Source organism: Ictalurus furcatus, chromosome 12, assembly GCF_023375685.1.
Source record: "Ictalurus furcatus strain D&B chromosome 12, Billie_1.0, whole genome shotgun sequence".
Classification (NCBI taxonomy): domain Eukaryota; kingdom Metazoa; phylum Chordata; class Actinopteri; order Siluriformes; family Ictaluridae; genus Ictalurus; species Ictalurus furcatus.
The window spans coordinates 20,260,496-20,281,449 of record NC_071266.1 but is presented as its reverse complement, the minus strand read 5'-3'; the positions used below and the strand labels follow the sequence as shown (position 1 = coordinate 20,281,449).

At 36.1% G+C, this 20,954-nt stretch overlaps 1 protein-coding gene across 9 annotated transcripts in view; it reads right to left on the bottom strand.

Moving 5' to 3' along the window:
- adgrb2 (adhesion G protein-coupled receptor B2) overlaps positions 1-20,954 on the bottom strand; it is a 458,554-nt gene that overhangs the window by 14,435 nt on the left and 423,165 nt on the right. For 8 of the 9 annotated variants that reach the window (XM_053638184.1, XM_053638186.1, XM_053638190.1 and 5 more), the window contains one exon: positions 13,817-14,161. The exons of the other annotated variant lie outside the window; for it this stretch is intronic. In XM_053638184.1, coding sequence (XP_053494159.1) covers positions 13,982-14,161 — 180 coding nt within the window. In that variant the 3' untranslated portion in view covers positions 13,817-13,981. Of the gene's footprint in view, positions 1-13,816; positions 14,162-20,954 lie in introns of those variants that run through there. 9 annotated transcript variants of the gene reach the window in all.

Here is a 20,954-nt window from a genome sequence, read left to right as displayed (position 1 = left end):
ACTGACTGTTCACAACTCTACATTGCTAGCAGGTAGCTATAGACATCTAATTCCACAAACAATCTTATCAGCTAAAGATTATATGATATGTGTACCACTTAAACAGTAGAAGCTAAGACTACACACATATGTCGGGATGATGTGCATAAATTGCATCTAAACAATGTCACATGCAGCTGGTTTACTAACTGGGAAGATGATGGCATCTACATTACTGTTCACTTCCTGTTTACTGATTTGTCACTATGGAAGCATTTGGTCTACAGTCACTCATTGCAAAATCTTGTCAATATCTTGTGTTATGTACTGTAAGTTCTGAGTCCTGTTTCAACCATTTTGCATCTCTTGTTTGACTTTGGTTTGGATTGCCCTCTTGTCCATTTTCCACGTCTGTGTTTCACCATTGCCTGCCTAATGAATTTAGATCGTTTTTAATAAACTCTGCATATAGATGCTCATTCTTCAAGTCAGTCTGGTTCTCTGCAGTGTGATTTAAACCCTGGTGATTCACGTTTAGCCGGGTATCACACACCTGTATTAACTGTTAATTAATTCCAAGATGTCTAAAGCTATAAATAGCAGAATATTAAGAAAGATTTTTTTTTTATAACATCTTCCCAATAACATTTTCTCAATTAACAGATGAGCTGCATGAAACATCTTTGAGAGGTTTGTTAAGTGTTTTTGTGCAAAAATTTCAGTTTTTGATCATTTCTAGAATAGGCTCCAGCCATATTTTAGAAAGTCAAGATATCATATCTCTTCTACCTCTATAAATAAACCATCTATGGACATGAATGCTGGTTCACTTATCCATCTATTTATTTTTTCTTCTGAAGCATCACATGTCCAGTGCCTCCATGTCCTCTCCTCCTAAGTTGTACAATGCTGATTTAGAAGCTTATGGCTGTTAATGCTACAGGATGAGGAAATTGAAGGAACACTGTAACAGGATTGAGAAAATGCAGGCACCATTTTCGGAAGTGGAATTGGGGATTGCCTTAGGCACGTACTCTACAAGGGCAGTTATCATAGGTAGTATTAAGGATAGGAGAGCAACAGTCACGCACACACAAACACACAGATACACACCAATGTGCCTCAGAGCACAACATGAATACTGCCTATGTTGTTTTACTGTTGATTGTAAGGATGAGGTCTGAGATCTAAATGCTAATAAAATAAATGAATCTCTTTATGTAGCATAAACTGAACAAGCAAACATATCTAAACATTTAAAATGGTGCTCAAATAAAATCAACAAAATCTGTTGAACACGATGTGATGGCAAACTGTTCCTTATAAACAACCTCTATCGGTACATTAGTGTATCCCCACCTGCATTTTAGCATACTCCCATAATGTAGCCATCCTGCAGATGGAATGAAATTATCAGGGGTGGCCGGTATAAATAGCCCAGCAGGGCTAAACCTCCCTGTTTTTCAAAATAAAGTTTCTTTTTTGGCAACCACATCAGTTATTTCCTATTAAGAAATGTCTTAGGGCATTTTCACACCTTGCGTTTTCTTTCGTGGTTTGGTTTATTTAGACATACTCTATATGAACACAGCAATCTCTCTCAGATCTGCACCAAAACAATTGGTCCAAGATCACCTGAACAAAGTGGCATTCAAGCTCTGGAGAAGTTTGCTTGTGGTGAGAAAGCAATTCGACCCTACGGACCAACAAATTAACCTATATAGCAATGCATGATGGGAACTGCATTATGTAAAAAGCGTATTTTTTTGTAATAGCTCACAACATGAATCACGGTTTAACTTGGACCAAAGACGATGTAAAATGCTTCATTGAAATTTGGTCTGAGGAACATATTTCTGAACAACTTTCAGTAAAGCATAAACACATTTTAGTCTTTAGTGAGCGTCTCAAGGAGATGGGCTTCATGGAACATATAAATTAGATAAATTATAATAACTACAGCTAAAAAGAAAGCCGAAATAAGCTTGTGGAGCTGCTGTCTATCCATCTTGATGGATGACCACTATGAGTGATACCCTGGAACATAAACAGGCACACTCTGACCAATGACAGGATTGTTTACTCATATGTGACTTGCATAAACACATTTTGGTGCACTTTGAAATGTTGCCTTGTGAAAGCAAACTGAGCCAAGGAGAAAATGCAACATTGTAACAATTTAAGTCCCTCTTTCGGAACAAAGCACAGATCTACAGGCTTGAAAATGCCCTTAAAGTGGATTCTTTTGGAAGTTTGTGGAACCAAGTGCAACAGCGCTACCAATGGTCATTACCCAGAATGATATGAAGAAGCAAGGATGAGGCTGATTTATTTCTAGCCCTGACTATACAATAGATTAATGAAGCCTGTAAGTGGAAAGTCATGCCAGGATAACACAAAGTGAAAAGCACACTAAATTTTGTGTTCATGTGCTGTTATTTTTCAGCCAGCTTCGCTGACACATCTGTGACACATCATCAGCAGTGATTTTCCTAAAAGTAAAAGTAGACAGACTAAGCACACATTACTGAATCATAGCACGAATTACACAAAAGGACAGATAACATAACTGTAAATGTATTTGTTTGTTTATTTATTTATTTTGAATGAAAGGGTTACAACTTTTCTGGTCATATTCAGAGTTGGTGAGAGTTGGTGACACCAACATAAGTTACATCCATATTTATGCAAAGAAAGTTATGTGTATTCAGAGACTGCTTAGACAGTTTAAGTTGATTTTCTGGGTGTGCCATTCAGATCATGCAAATTACCTGCATGTAGTTCATGCCTCTGAGGTTACCAGATTTTTATTGAGTAGCTGTCGGAGAAGATGTTTTTCAATAGCGTCTAGACTACTACACGTAACCACAATCACTTCCCCACCCTCTTTTCTTTGCTGTCAAATGTACTTACTTAGATGCAAGAGATAATTGAAAATGAAAACATGAGCATGAAAAAACAAAGCAAAAAAAACAACAACAAACAAAACAAAAAATTAATGCAATGTTATACCATCAGGTCCATATTTGTACATTGACAAAGTTATTGTTATTGTAGTTAAATAATGAATATGAGCTCAAAATGCACACTGGGTGAATGGTGTAGGAATTATATAATTTTTTTTATAGATTGTAATGTGTGCATGGGGTGTAGGCTATATTATCGTGCTTTTAGTTGTTGAATTAATAACATAATGCCAATAAAGTCTCTTGTAAAGAAAGGATACCCACAGTTTAAAGGATAAGCTGACCAAGCACTCATTTGCTATGCTCAACCTCATTATATGCACTTAATAGTACATAAATTGATGTGAACAGGATTTTTAGGAGCCATTTTTGATGATCTTCACGAATTGTTGCACCATATTTCAGTTCCTTTCATGCTGTTTATTTACAGACTCCATACCCGCAAAAATTTATAAAAGAAAAGTTTGGCCAAATTGCAGGCTACTCAGTAATAACCATACCTTGACTGAAGTGTTCTGCTGCCCATAAATATTTAACATGTTCCGATTGGCTGTGAAATAAGTGTTCTTCACCTGCTCGTTATCTCTGTGCCCTTATCAGCTCCTGTTGGGCTAAAACTGTACGTGATTTAAAGCACAATCCTGTCGGTCCACTTGAACTTGAAAATTGGGGCTATTACCTAACTGAACCTTCAAAGCAAGAGTGTGTCTCAAATACACTGTGTGTAATAAATGTCACCATGGCATTGAGATTTAATCACGCTACAGCTGTGTCGTCTCCATTTTAAAAAGAGGGAATGTGATGTGGCAGACAGAGCACCAGGGTGAAAGATTGTAAAAAACACTTTGAAAAATAAATTTTATATATATATATATATATATATATATATATATATATATATATATATATATATATATATATATATATACTTATTTATTCCAATTTGTGTGTATTAATAACACCCAGATGCTCTTTCATTTGGAGGGAATGCTTTTGAATCCCCATGATGTGTCTCTAATCCCTTTCTGCATTTTCGGAATCAAATTTGGTTTCATTTGAGGTTGAGGTGTCATGGCAACACTTCCTGGTATACGAACTGCAGAATCTGCATCTATGTAAAGAAAGGAAGACAGCATCACATTTTCAGATGTTAAACCAGGGGTTTCTGCTTCATGCATGCTGCTTCATAATATTGAAATGCTTGCTCCTTTATAAGCTTCATAAGGCTTGCTGTCTGAAGCTTAGTTCAATCCGAATGCGATATGCCTTCAAATCAAGCCTCTAATCAAATCATTTCAGAAGGCGCAAATCTTTTTGGAGCGTGGAGCAATCTGACTGGAGCATGCAGAGATTTCCGAGCCTATGGGTTTATTCATGAGAGGGAAAGGGATGAGGCGTGAGGTGTGTGCATGCACTGATGGCAGCATTTACACACATCCGCAGGCACTCTGTTGCTTCCCCGCTGCACCATTAGCTTCTGCCAAGCATCTGCGCTCAGAGATAGCTTTAGATTGGGAAGGCCCTGTGCATTACACATCCATTTTGTGATTCTGCACTCCAACAGCTTCAAACAGCCAGCGTACAGTCAAAAGAGCTTGAGTGTGAGACGAGGGGATACTGGGACATGCAGACCTGGAAAATAGGAAGAACAAAATCGTGTACAGGATGCACAGTGCTTCCTAGAGTATACGTTCACTAGATCATAAAAATATACTGAGTTATCTGAGCTTTCAGTGCAAAACCTGGCAGTGCGATAACTCACATTTAAAAAATGTGGGTATTGATCCAGTCCATGGTTAAGGGACTTATTCATGATTGCATGCTGTGAGTGCATCATAAGCCTTGTTTACAGCACATGTTAAAACATACGATTAATCCTTATGAGCCACTGTTATACCTAGAGCAAACTGTACAAATCAAAAGAAAGCAAGGGGAGCTAGATGACATCTGTTTTTTTTCCTTTCATATCCTCTCCACTTTCCCACCGTTTTATAACAGGCTGTGATCATAAGCTGCTGCCTTCAGATATAATCTTTTATGGCGCCCTTTCCTTCGACAATATCGTTTCTTTTTTGGACTGAAGTGCACCGGTGTAGACAGAAACTCATTTTTGGAGAAAGAAAACGTAATGAAAAACTACTTTGGGCTTCACAGAACCGCCTGGAGTGTCCAACTTTCCTGAAGAATGCTCCATGTGCAATGAGGACAGTTGTCAATATAGCGGCACACAGCTCTTTGGTGAGCAAATCCATTAGTTGAGCTTTAGTCTGACAGGAGGCCTTTCAGCAAATCTAGGCAGAGCAGAAAAGAGATGACCAGCATTCAGTATCAGCTTTTTTCTCCATTTGCCTATTCTCTGAGATTTATTCTGATCACTTGGAACTGCCACGATTCATGATGTTACATAAAGAATGATATGGAAAAAATTGCTTTTAGCAGAGAGTGCTTTATACGTAGCCTTTTTGGTTTGAATACAGGCAGGAATGAAGGCAAAATGGCTTTTTTTTTTTTTTTTTGCCAGAATAAGCAAGGCTGCAACGTTCGTAAAATATAACAAGAGAGAATAGATTTGTTTTGTGGACTTTGTGTCGTCAGAAGATTGAGTTTATAGACAGCGTCTTCAACGTACACGCTCAAATTAGAACATTCTGCCAATACAAATACAAAGATTAAGGTAATGCATATGAATGAAGCTTGCGCTGACTAAAATGGATAATAATGAGTTATTTTGTAATGCTCATGTCCTTTTGAATCCGCATTATACTCAATTAAGGTTGTCATACTGGATAATTTGTTGCTTAACCAAAGGCCAAATGCCGAAAGAGATCCATGATGTGTCTATACAGTACATTTCCTTTTTTGAAATATCATTCATCATTTCTCATATTGGGGCCTTTGTGCATATTGTTATAGATCTATTTTTGTCTTGCCTAGGGGTTGCTTTTTAAGTTGGATGAAATTTGCATACCCCCAAGACTTGAGTTTCCAAGGCGTGTACGCTTTTATCCCTGGCCATCCTCCAGGCGCAGAAGCCTCATCTAGTTAACAACGCAATGAAATGCAAACGCACTCGAATCATGTGTGTTCCTGCATGTTAAGAGAGCACTCGCTTTCTTCCTCCTTCAAAAGCCAGAGCAGAGGAGAGCAGCTGCTACTGAAAATGTGGAGAAGAATAAAAGTTTGTAAGATAGATTTCAATTTGCACATGCACATTGTTCTCTTCCAGAAATGCAGTAAATGGTAATATAGTGTTAATATAATTCCTAAATTGAATATATATTGCACTGAAAACGTTTAATTTATTCTTCTTTTTTATTGCACTAGCTATGATGAAACAGATCCACAGTGTCAAACAGGACATGATAGAAAAAAAAAACTGAACAAAAATACTGACACTAACAAATTGTCTGACCTTAAAAATTGATTCACTGTGGTCTAAGGAAAGAAGCAAGACAGCCTAAGAGTATCAATAAGTTAATTTAATCTTATTATCTTCTTTAAGGTCAAATCCTGAGTAACATAAAAGCACAGTGGACTTAATTTCTGTTCAATCAGACGTGAAAAAGCCAGAGGGCGCAAAAGGAATAATAAGCGAGCAATGGAATATATGAATATATGCAGGTAAAATATCTAATTATCACCAGAACCACTACCTGCATCCAAGCACTTGGAGCGCAATCAGCTTCAAGCTTAAAGCTCACTTTATGGCATGCAAATTGTCCAAATTTACTTCCAACTAAGGCACAATAATGCATCTCCCAGATGTCAATGCCAATTAATTTTGTTATTAAAATCTATCAGAATAAATGGTTCCAAATGCTAAAAGTACGGAAATATTTATTCACGGTGTAAAATGTTTTAAAACTGTAGAACTGAGATGGAATAAATCAACAAAATTTAGCTTCTTGATGAATTGTTATTCCACTGATTCACAAGATCTCAGAATTCACATAAATCACAGAAGCTGGAAAAAAAAAAAAAAAAAAAACCTACAAATATCAGTACCGATGTCACTATTTCAACTTAATTTCTCATTATTGTGACGTCATAACATGTGATTCCAGGATACTATATAATATGTTATCATTTTGATTTAATATCTGATTATTTTCTATTTTTTATTTCAAAATAATGCTATTTTTACTTAATATGTCATTGTTTTCACTTAATAACTTATTTGTAGAAATGAAGTCATTATTTTAACATAATATCTCATTATTTCAAGATATTGCACCACTTTTTTTGGCACCTCAGAAACATATCTTAAGTTGTTAAGGTAGTATGTTGCTATTTTTTCATCAATGTGCATGTTGGCAAAATTCAGACAAGCCTTAATTTTCTTCTGGGTTAGCAGTGGTTTTCACCACGCCACAATTCCATGGATGCCATTTTTTGCCCTGTGTCTTTCTGATAGTGGAGTCATGAACGGTGGCCTTTATTGGTACAAGAGAGGTCTGTAGGTCCTTTGATGTTGCCCTTGGCTCTTCATCTTCCTGGATGAGTAGTTGCTATGCTCTTGGAGGAATTTTGCAAGGTCGTCCACTTCTGGGAAGGTTCACTACTGTGCCGAGTTTTTCCATTTGGAGATAATGGCTCTCACTGTGGTTCTTTGGAGTCCCAGAGCCTTTGAATTAGCTTTCATTTCTGGAATTTACTTCAATTTTGACATAGTGCGTTACTGGGTAAGACCTTTTAACCAACTTCATACTGTTGAAAAAGTTCTATTTAAGTGTTGATTTGATTGAACAGGGTTTGCAGTAATCAGGCCTGGTTGCATGTAGTCCAGCTGAACCCCATTATGAATGCAGTTTCATAGATTTGGAGAATTAGTAACTATGAGGGCAAATTCATACTCACACAGGCCCAGTTGGCAATGGACAACTTTTTACAAAACTGTATTTTATGTTTACTCGGGTTGCCTTTGTTTTATCTTAGATTTTGTTTTAATTTCTGAAACAATTTAGTATGAGATACTCACAAAAACAGAAGAAATCATGATGGGGCAAACACTTTTTTTTCTATGGTGTGTCAAATATTAAGTCACATTAATGAGATAGTATATCAAAATAACCAGTTATTAAGTAAAAATAATGAGATATTATTCTCATTAGGAATCAAAATATAAATCTGTACATTTGGATTTCTGTCACTCTGCTTTGTGCCAATATCTACTCTTAAACGCGCAATACACAAAAAATAGAATTGAATGATTGATTTCCTGATTAAATACTGACTGATCTTTTTAACTTAATATACGTCTGAATATAACCATTTACTGTGATTAAATCATAAATAACATTTAGTAGTGTAGCATAGTTAAAGCTAATTGTGTAACTGTCCACAATAAAAATTCACATGAACACAATTTGAGCTCACGTTCTTAACATAACATGTGTGTGCGCATCTGAAAATAGGCCTTTTCAAACAGAGCCTATGTAATATTTGAAGGAATTATTACAAGGAAATGTGATTTTGTTGCATGTCATATACATTAAATGAAGCTGAAAAGTTAACTCTAAAAAACTCTAAGCATCTAACTGTCCTCACCTATTTACACTTTTTATATAAGTTTACTGAGACAAATTCTGAAATATTTGCCTTAAAACTGACTGAATTTTTTTTTTTGGACTGTATTGCTTTGAAAATGGTATGACTTTAGTTGCTATACTGTCCTGTGCACAAAATGCTATTATTCTCTAGATTCTGTAGCACACACACACACACACAAACACGCACGCATGTATCCAGCCAACATCAGCACAACGTGTACAAATTACATCTCAAAGTTGCCTCGTGCTGCTCTTTAATTGGGAAGACGTCGACACACTGTCCTTTTGGATCACTGTTATGGATGTTCTTAATATTCTGCTTTTTATAGCACTGGACAAGTCTGAATATTTATGCATTTGCTGACTGTAGTGTGTTGTGGTCATGTGTTGGCTGGCTAAAGAACAGAACAAAAGTGGGTTATGTCGATTAATCACGGAAGGAATGTTGCATGAAGGGAAAGCTGAATTTGCTTATTATACTGAATGATGATTGTGAAGATTGAATTAATTATCACTATGAGTGAGTTTAAATCACATTATACTCCAGGATGAATGAAAATAGGAGATAATTTCCAAAAAACAAACAAACAAAACAGCTAATATTGTGTTGTCATGGCAATGCTTTCAGAATTAGCAAAGGAACTAATGTAAATTGTCCCTGTGATTGGTGTGTACACGATATCTGCATTGTTATTATTAGGATAAAAATATACGTAAACACTGATACATCAGATTGAAAATTTATTTTCATATAAAAAGACACTCTATGAAAACAGTAAAGGACTACTTTGTACAATCTTGTGTGTATTAAAAAAAAGGGAAAGAAATGGGGCAAAAGGAACTTTCTGTGACCGCCATCTGTAGCTTACAGGAAAATTGCTGGTTGTGGAAGAAACCTTGGGGTCAAACAAGGTGAAATATGGGGGGACATAATGTCATGTATCTATGTATATATATAATATAATATAATATATATATATATATATATATATATATATATATATATATATATATATATATATATATATATATATATATATATGTGTGTGTGTCATCTTGGGCTATTTTGTGTGTTAGCTTTTGTTTGCATACTCATGTCAATCATAAATGTCACAAAACACATATGCACACATTTCCAAATACATATTTCTTATACATATTTAATAAAATAAAATGTACTGTAAGGCAAGTTTTTTATTTCAAGATCAATACAAGTGTATATATATATATATATATATATATATATATATAAGGTAGGGGTGGTCTGGGTTAAAGTTGTTGAGAAAACAGTTTTGAGGGCTAGAATCAGTAATCTGAAAAAGATTGGTTTCATTTAATGCATGGAACATTGTTTACTTTTAGCACAAAAACTCTAAGGTACATGAGGTTTTAGAAATAAATACCAGGGTTACAAGAAAGAAACTATGAAGATGAAAAGATAGGCACTGTTAGTGAAAAGAAAGGATTGTGTAAGTCATGTATTTAAAAAAAAAAAAAAAAAGATTGGACAAGAGCGTGAAGCATACTTACCTGGTGCTCTTCTAATTCAAAGCAATGCTAACGCTAGCTAAGTGCTCTTACTTGACAAAGGACTGAAAGTACTTGTGCAATGTCAGTTTGAACATTAGTTCAACTGAGGGTGTGTAAAATGATCACTTCACCCTGTTGGCAAATTGTAGAGGAAAGCACTTTTAATCACAGTGGAGGGAAAAGGGTTATTTCCTGTTCCACGTTCTCTATTACTGCAGATGAGTTCTTAAGGTCAAAATGGCATGGTCTTGTATTGTGGTTTGTGTCTATATGATGTAGTGACTTCAGGGATCTTTGAGCAGATGGTTGTTGCACCGAGCAGGAAAATGTCAGGACAAATTGTCTGCCCCAATGGTAATTATCTCCCTCTCTCCCCGAGCCTCTGTGTGTGGTTACATCAGCCTACACAACTTGCCTAATTGGTATGAGTTGCAGTGGGAAGGAGGAAACAAGAATGTCCTATATACTCAGTTCAATATTAAACCTGAGCCTTCAGAGCTGCGGTGTTAGCATAAACAGAAAAAAGTTAGATTAAATCTTACATGAGTTGCTAATGTTGTTTGTGGGAGTAACACAAGCATAAATGTATAGGAACACTAACGAGCATAATATTGTTTAACTTGACAAACTTTTTTAGTAAGTGAAAATTCTCCACAAGGGGTCCTTGGGGTGGCTTTGTGGCTTGTCAAAAGTACCAAAACACATTAGTGTACAGCCATAAACAGTAACGACTCCAATAGTGCGTTCAACATCGAGCTAAACATCCAAAAAACTGATGAGTTAAAAGTGCTAGAATGTGTGGCGGTCTGGGAAAACTCTTCACATGATCACATTTTGACTTATAGTTATGAAAAATATACCTTTTCTTGAACATGTTTATCTCCGTATATCTCAGTCATAACTAAAATCTACTACATTTATGACATAATCACCTTTTGGAAAAACAACATTTCTGCTACATTTTAAAGAATTTTAAGGTTATAATAGGATTTTTTTTTTTTTCATTTTGATTTTATTAGCATCAGTCTCTGTCTCACCACCTGAGGTAAAAGTTACTCACGACATTTAAGCATGGGTGTCATCTCTGTGTCTTCACTCTTCACCAGGGCCACTGTTTGGGCAGTGCAACTGGTGCGACCGCTCCAGGCCCCATCCTTTAGGGGGTCCCGTGGCCAGGGGAAATATTTAAAATAATAATTAAAAATGTAAAATAAAAAAATGAAACATCCTGATTGATTTCAATGTTTTAGTTGATTTTATAATGTAAGGCTTAATTCTAAAACATCGTTTTAGTTATACAGTATACAGGTGCATCTAAAAAAAAAACATTGTGGAAAACTTCATTTTCAAGTTCAAGTTCAGTTCAGTAAATGCAAAATTCACTTTCATCTTCTCCATGATTGTGGTTGTGTGTACTGACTTAGACAGAGAGACTAAAGGGTCAGGAAACCTTTGCAGATGTTTTGATTTAATTCACTGATTAGAGCTCTTCTCAGGTTGTCATTTCTGTATTATAAATTCTTTATTCTAATATTTTGAGATACTGAATTTTTGATTTCCATGAACTGTAAGCCGTAATCATCAAGATTAAAAGAAAAGAAAAAAAAAAAAAACTTGAAATATTTCACTTTATGTGTAATGAATCTAGAATGTATGAAAATTCCACTTTTTGAATTAAATTACAGAAAAAAAGGAACTTTTTGTTTTGAGACGCACCTGTAAGGCATATTGTTTTTTTTTTTTGTTTGTTTTGTTTTGTTTTTAAGCGCATGATGCTATTTGATATTAAAATGACAGAAATGATCGCCAAGTAGGGCTCAGTATCTAACTCACACTGGGTCCTACCTCATGCTTGGGATGGCTCTGCTCTTCACAGTTCTGTTGGCTAAATTTCTTGATATTCATTTATTTTTATTAGGACATTGATCCATTTTAAAACATTGTCTACTGTCATCTGTACAGTAAGTAAGCACTCTTCTCTATTTTGATGATGTAATGGTGTAGGAACACTGTATACATTTTGACACAATGTGATCAAACTGTGAGGAAATCACACTTAGCAAGGTGGCACGAACTGGCACGAACTTTGTTGGCAGATAACCAAAGCAAGGTTATAAAGTAGCCTAAACAAAAACTATTTCCACTCTGTTTTAGTGAAATGTATTTCTGTTTTCTTAAAGTAGACATCTCAAAGTATATTGTTGGCCGAAAAACTTGATTTTCCCAGACTGCCACGCAAACTTATAAACTAAATAAATTATCTTTAAAAAAAAAAAAATTAAAAAGCTGTAAGATTCAACATTAACAAGGGGAGCGCAGAGAAAAAGTGATATTTATTAAGTGCAAATTTTCCTAAATGTTGGCCCTTACTAGAATTTGAATTGTGTATTACTGTCATCTGTTGATTTATACAAATTCTGACTAACAGATTAATCAAATATGGAAGCATGGAATATGTTTTCTGTCATGTTTTCAGCCTGGTATAACCTTTTTTTTTATATATATATACACTACACTCTCAGAAATAATGGTACCTGACTGTACTTTTCATTTTCACTGGTGTGCTAACATTAACGGGACATCTTTCATACCTTTAGAAGGATATGTACCGTTTACCTGGGAAGATACATGTGGTGTAAAGCTTTAAAAGGTACAGCAATGATCCTTAACATCCAATTGTGTACCTTCAGTTGTGTTCAATGGTGTAAAGAACTGTACTTTTCTAGTGACAAGGAAAAGTACAGTTTTGTACCTTTATTTCTGAGAGCATAAGAAAACGATGCACTTGACCAAATAAGTCACCAAATCACTTTTCTTTTTGGCATTGAGGTCTGACCTTCCTGCCATTCATAAGACTTTATCATGACTTCACTACAGAACAGAGGTACTCATGAAGGCTAATAAATCTCTCTCAGCCCTGCCGATGTAGGCTCTGCTGTTATGGCATTGCTTAGCCTTTTACAAATTCCGTTATTGAGCCTCTATTACAAATGGACTTTGCGCTAACAGATAGTGTAGGGTCACTGGCAACAGACTTTATTTTCCTCCATTTTAAGTGGACAGCAGCCACTGAATCAACGCAGAATCAATAAGCACTTCAAACAGCGGGTGAATGATACTACAGAGCAGAGAGAGATACTGCACGATGGCTGCATTTTATCTAGCAGAAATGGGAGAGTTTTCATGAGTGTTTTCAGCTGAGATGAACAGAAGGGAGGGTAAATTGAAACTATATATCTTTCCCCATGATTATTAATCTTTTGTTATGCAATTGACTTAGAATAACACACAAATATACGATTGTTGTAAAAAATGTTTTTAAATGGAACATAGGAAAAAAACCCCCATCCACACAGTCGCAGAAGGAATAAAACCGTATTTGCACGGAAATCTTTTTTTTTTTTTTTTATATATATATATATATCTTCCACTGTTTAAGCAAATGAATTAAACAATGTTGGGAAAATCGAAATAAAAATGACAACGTTCAAAAGAGGTTTGATTCTTGATCCTATTAATGAATCACATTAAATCTCCCCCTTCCCCCAAAAACAGAGAGAGTCATTTATTAACAAAGACAGGACATAAAGGTCGAACAAAACTCTATGGTGCCGATCATGTGTGCGAAACATGAGTAAGGGGGCTTTTTTTTTTTTTTTTTTTTTTTTAAATCGCTATAAAAAGGATGGTGCAGAAATATTTGTTTCCAAATTTCCAAATATGTGAAAGAGAATCCTTTCCAGAGTAAAATCAAGACATTTCAGAAACAGTTTGTTAAAAATTCTCCCATATACTCTCTGAGCCCCAGTTTCGTTCACTGAAAGTGTCCATGTGAAAATATAGAGTCTTTTTTTTTTAATGGTCTATTCTCGTAAACAAATGTATAATCCTTTTATAGATTTTCCTTTTGGTAAATCTCATTCCATTTATGTGTGTGTCCTTTCTGTGTGTGTTTCCTCAAACTTCAGTCTGGAAGTCTCCTTCGGATGTGTCAGGAGTGTTTGCAGAGGAAGTGTCCCAGGATTTACTGTGCAGCTCCACTCGATCCATTTTTTGTCCGCCGGAGCCAGATGACGGCTCAGTTGCCATTGTCTTAAAGCTGCCCCAGGATTGCTGCTCATCTGCTGTGGCCTTGTCCTGTGTGTGAACATACACATGTATACAAATAAAAAACAAAAAACAAAAACAAAAAAAAACATTCATTAGGAAAGATCCTTACTTTTCTTACTACAGCTGTGTATAGGCAGCACCATATCTTCTGCATCATTAGCAGGATTGCCAGATCTCAGCAAAATTTCTAGCCTAACTACATCTCAAAAAACACACAAATAACCTCACACTAGCCCAGAATGTTTGTCTGTTAGAAGGGAGATTAATTTTTATTGTTTTCTCAGTCTTTATGAATGAAATAAGTTCACCACGGTGCATATATTTTGCAATACACCTTTTTACCATCACCATTTAAAACTATTATCCACTCCATAATCCAAATATCCCCCTTTTTATGTCTCTTATGTAATATGCTGCTTTCTTCAATGACATACAGCTGTTTTTCTGTAACATTAAACTTTGTGCTAGAAAACTAATGTTAGGAAATCTAAAATGTTTGTTTTTTTTGTACTGACTTGATGTAGAAGTCATAAAATAATTTTAAAAAAATCTATAACAAAATTTGTACTAAAAACTAGTTTATTTAAGTTTATTTTAATGGTTGCCGTCTTAATTTATTCTTTTACATTACATTATATTACATTTGACCGCAAAAGAAAAAAAGTGATCTGCTTCTTCAATCTATATTTTCTATCTCCTTGTGTTTAAATTTGTCCCATCTCAGATGCTTCTACTCAAGAAAAATCTGCCAATCTTGGGGTGAACTACACAGAGATCATTTCCATTTTAATCTGAATGGGGTGACTAGAAAATTGAATTAAGCATGTGCATAACCTAAGTCTGAATATAAAAAAAACTTTCCAATTAACAACTTTAGAATTTACTGTAAGTCCCCAACTCTGAATATGGCCCAAAACTTTCCTGATTAATTGTTCAGTTAAATACCAAGAGACACAATAAAGCGTTGATCTTGGACATATGAACCGCAGTAATTTCAAATAAATAGTAAATGAAACAATTTTACTCATTATGGTAGTCTGATTTTCAGTGATTCCTTTCTTTCAGGGTTTTGATTACATAAACTAATGACATTCATTTTTTTCCAGGATAGAATCTTGGCTCACATATATTTATAAATGTTTTAACTGCCATGGTCAGTTAAATTCAACCTATTCAAGCATTAAACATAATAGAGTTTGTATTACTATAGATAATGTTAGAAAACAGTTCAGGTTTTTTGTAAAGACATCCTTGAACAGCTCTATAAAAACAGTGTACTTCAATGACTGTTATACTGTATTTGCAGCAATCTCAGACAAAAGCACCTCTAACTTCACTGAATGTTATTTTTCCTGCCTACAGTTACTTCATTCTTTGGATCTTCCACTTATGTGGTTATACTGTGGATTGCTTTTAAAAATAAATAAATAAATAAATATTTTCTTCAATTGGAATACTATCATAACGGCTCCATAAATAAAGGCATGGTTTGTGTAAATTAGATGTATATGAGGGTAAATTGGTGCATGGTGTATGCATATGACATGTAAATAAGTGACTAGTGGGGTAGCTTGTGGCTCAGATCATTGCTCATTTTGATGTTGTATGATAACAGATGATGTATGTTGTATAACAAACAGATATGAAGCTTGCAGAACAAAAACCATTATAAAGAAACAAAAAACATATTTTTACATGAATGTGTAGCGCAATGAACTATGTCAATTTATTCATCCTTAGTACATGCCTGGTCAGGGTCATTTTTGATTAAATTAGACTATAAATTTGTTTATCCACCCATCTTCTATACCGCTTTATCCTTTTCAGGTTCACGGGGAAACCTGGAGCCTATCCCAGGAAGCATCGGGCACAAGGCGGGGTACACCCTGGACAGGGTGCCAATCCATCGCAGGGCACACTCACATACACATTCACACACCCATTCATACACTACGGACACTTTGGACGCACCAATCAACCTACCATGCATGTCTTTGAACTGGGGGAGGAAACCGGAGTACCCAGAGGAAAGATGCAAACTCCGCACACACAGGGCCATGGTGGGAATCAAACCCCCAACCCTGGAGGTGTGAGGCGAACGTGCTAACCACTAAGTCACCGTGTGCACACTAAACTTGTTTATATATTTTTAATATACATTAAATATACATATGTTTATACATTTTTTTACACCCCATAATGTATAAATTAATACCTGCAGTGGTGCTTAAAGGTTTGTGAATTTAGAATTTATATATATACATACATACATACCTACATACATACATATACATATGTGTATATATATGTACTTATCTAGTGTGGCATATAAATCGCCTAGAAGTGTGGGCCGTGCTCCTAGCACTGAATTCCTTCCCTTCAGTTGAGAGGACACCATGTGTTTGACAATACAGTGGTAGTCTCATATATCAACCACCGGGGAGGATTACATTCGCACCCCCTGTTCAGTCAGGCTCAGCTAATTCTACTCTGGTGTAGGGGAAGTTTTGTCAGTGAGTGCAATGTACATTCCGGGCAACCAGAATGTGGGGGCAGACATCCTGTTGAGGTAGGGAATGAGGTCCGGGAATTGGAGGCTCCATCCACAAGTGGGTGAGTCTATATGGCGGAGGCTCGGCCGAGGTTCGCCTCCTAGGAGACACGCTGCCCACTGTTGGCCAGTTTGAATTTGGTTCTCGGAGACAATATCTCTGCTGAACGGCATTCCCTGGGAGATTCCCCTTTCGCAATTAAGCCAGGAGGTTGATTTATTACCCTCGGCCGGAACTAAGGTCTGAAGCCAGAAGGTTGATTTATCACCCTCGGCCGGAACTATGTAAACTGTGAGTCTGGCCCCGAGAGGCATTAGCTCATAGATTCCAGACTCTCACCAAAGGTTGTAGAGATCATGTTAAATACTAGCAATGTCAGTTAGACCCAGTAAATGTGCAATGGTTACAGTCCCGGAATTCTTACTGGAACGTTTCTCAGCAAGGTTGGCTCCTTCTAGGATTAGGGTCCACGTGGCCGCCATTTTGACCAGAAACGGCCCAATTGATGGGGCCTCTGTGACAGGCCATACCTTCAGTATGATGGAGTGGGTATACGCTTTCCCACAGCATGAAGTTCACACAATGTTGAGTTCCCTTTGAAAGGGAATGTCTGGGTTATGCATCTAACCCTGTTCCCTGAGAAGGGAACGAGCCATTGCGTATCTATGTCATACTGGGGCATGCCTGTGAATCATGTCTTTTCAGGCATTTTATTTAAAAAACAGGGATGTCGAAGTGTATCATGGTATGAAAAAGATTTCTGAGGACCTCAGAAAGAGTTGTTGATGCTCATCTCTAAAGAGTTTGGACTCCACCAATCCATAGTCAGACAGATTGTGTACAAATTGAGGAAATTCAAGACCATTATTTCCCTCCAAAGGAGTGTCGACCAACAAAGATCAATATGTGTAATAGGACAGCGGAACCCAGGGTAACTTCTAAGCAACTAAAGGCCTCTCTCACATTGGCTAATGTTAATGTTTGAGTCCTTTTATGAGAACTTTCAAGCACCACTGTACCCTGATGTTTAAGGCTGTTCCATACAGATGAATGGAAATAAGATGTAATACGTAGTACCACTGGTATGGATTCAAAACTGATACCTAACCAAAACAGGTGAGCCAAATATTGAAAACACAGTAAATCAATCACCTATGAAAGAAACTTCCAATAAAACCTACAATAAAACATCACCTATACTAAATGTACAGAGAGTACTGAGAACATTTATCTGTCATTAAACTATTTATGCAAGATATACAGTCTTGTGGATTGATCAAAATATAAAGATATATTTATATTTTAAATAACATAACATTAGGTAAACTTTTAGGATTAATTTATTTTAGGACAGAATACAGACAGATGTGAATGAATAAAGTCTATGCCATTCATTCCTGGTCCAATTTACTTCCTCATTTAATTACCCAGGTGCCTTAAAAATGATGTCAGTTGATACCATTGATAATTATATATAATTTACTATGAGTCATTTTCCACTATCTTTGCTAACTGTATGTGGTACAAATATGTGTGTGCTGGGAAGTGTAGTGCTGTGGGTCAGTGTGATCTAGTTTGTAAGCAAGGACTCTGAACAGAACAAAACGGACATCTCTGCACACACAAAACAAAACCAAACAAAAAAGATAAAATGGAGCCAAAATAAAATGGAGTATGTTGCTGAGCATATTTTTTATTTCTATTTTATCAAATAAAGCCTACTTTCTGCAGACCGCACACCACTGCAGTGTGCTACTGTCTAACCACCAGTGGATGATAGCAACCTTATTGCTATTCCTGTAATGTAACACAATGACATGTGGCAAAATGAATACAAAAGACAAAATCTATGATCCTGATGACAATTTGCATATTAAATGTTGGAGAAGGAATATTTTGTACTGGTGAAAAGTTGCTAATATTGCAGTGGAACCAAACTTCATTCCTGGAAGCATGCTATCGTGATTATGCTGCTTGTAAGAGCCACCTCTCTCTCTCTCTCTCTCTCTCTCTCTCTCTCTCTGTCTCCCCCTGCTTTACAATGATTCTCAACCATACTCCGTATCTTTTCCCACCCATCTCTCCCTGTCAGTTCTTTCACTACTTACATTCTGCGAGTTCTTTTCACCACTGGCAGATGAAATGCTTCGTCGCTTTTCCCTCTGTTGCAAGAAAAAGGAGGGAAGAGAGGGAAATGGTGGGGTATCACAGCCACTGGAATAATCCCTTTTTGTATTGTGGAGTCTTGGACGGCTTGTGAGCTCCCTCTTTATCACTTTCTCCGGTTCTTTTTCTATGTCTCAGTCCGTGAAAGAAAATGACAGTACTGTGTACAATATAAAAGCAGAGATCTGGTGCTGATTCCCTGCAGCACATGTACACCATGTCTAGTATACACTTCCCTTAGAAGGAAGACTGCATAGAGGAAGTATTGAATGGAGGAAAAGGCAAATAGCCTACCTAACGCTGCTTCTATTTAACTGGGCCATGATTTAACATCAATTAACACTAACTATTAATGGACTGTGTCAGATTTTTTTAAATTCTCATTATCCCCAATTAGTCCAGGATCAAAATGTCCACTATCAGTCCACTACAATTTAGGCAATTAATTTCCCCCAAACATAATTCCATTATTTATGGAAGTCCTGAAAGGTTAGATGAAAAACAAAAATGAAATGTTCTCTCCAGGTCTTCAGGCAAATTTCTTCTGCATTGTGTAACACAACAAAAACAACATCCAGCAGCAGTCTGACCACTTTATTCAAACATTCATTCATATTCAGTAACCATTTTATCCTTTCAATGTCACTGGTGATGATTGCTTCACCAATTAGACCTTGCATTTTTTTCAAAATTACCACAGATTTGGGCCAAGATGCATCATGTGACGTCATCACAACCCACATTCAGTCTAAGCCGTGTTTGATTCACGTATTTTAAACATGAGTACAGCTAAAAGGTCTCACTTACCAACAAACCTCGTGCAATATGTCACGCAATAAAAAATTAGTGCAAGAACAATTTTGCCAATACAAGTAGTTTTTGGCAAAAAAAGCACAAAAAACTCTGCAAGTTACAGCTCAGCGAATTCCTGTACGGACTGTTAAAAATCTTTCCAGATTTCTTGAATAATTATTAGAAGCTAATTTGTGTGTTGTACCAACTTTGACCCCAAAGGAATCCCTAATATTAGCTAGTATAGATAGCTAGAACATATCATACAAGGTTTAATTACAAACTGACTAAATGTAGCTGTGATTCATACATTTGTGCCTCACATTCCGATCAATCCACAATTAATAATGCACTGTATATATTTCTTACAAGAACAATCTTCAGCTACATATGTAGTCCATCCAGATAGGTAAACGTAGCCTGAGCTGAATGCAGCTGAACAGGAAATAATTCATGCAGACCTACTGCTATTGAAAATTAATCATTAAGAGCTATACTTCATAGACTGTAGATAGTGTTGTTTGGCTTTATGATTTTGAGTACAGACAGCAGTTATTCTTCCACATTTAGTAATGTGTTTATGTTCTTGACAATACTAATAACTGAACAATACCAGGTCGGTGTTTACAGAGCCTACGACTACTGTTTGGCCTGAGCTCATTCAAAACCAATGGAAATGAGACTTAATGAGACAGAATACAGAGCCTAAAGCTTGCACATATATAAAATCACTATAGTACATTATTAATCATTGCTTTAGTAATTCCACACTAACTTAGCAACAACTGTACTGGACAAAAAAGCATAAAATACAGCTACAAGCCTTTTCTTTGTTAAAACCTGTAAGATAACTAGCCATTGAGCTAAGCTCTCCCCACGGTTCAGATTTCATGAATCAGCTGTCCCTGGGGGCAAAAACTGACATAACATGCTATAGGGCTCCTGAGATGATTACTGGGATGGAAGAGATATAACCTATAAGAAAAGGCTAACATAGTATGATGCTGGGATTTATTTGTAGATACATAAAGCAGAAATAAAACAGGCCCATTTCAAAGGGTGGGGAAAGGATTTTGATTTTTGATTTGTAGATCTAGCACTAACAGCAAATAAATACAAAGTAGTAAAATTGATTAACTTCATGTGTGGGCTTGAACATGATTCATAACATAAAAATATATTTATTAGCCTATTTAACATTATGTGTATTTACATATTTGACTGGCAATTTAGATGTTTACACCAAACTTTATGGAGATTCAATATCAACATGAAAACCAGGCTGAAATCAGGCTAGAGAAATAATGTTT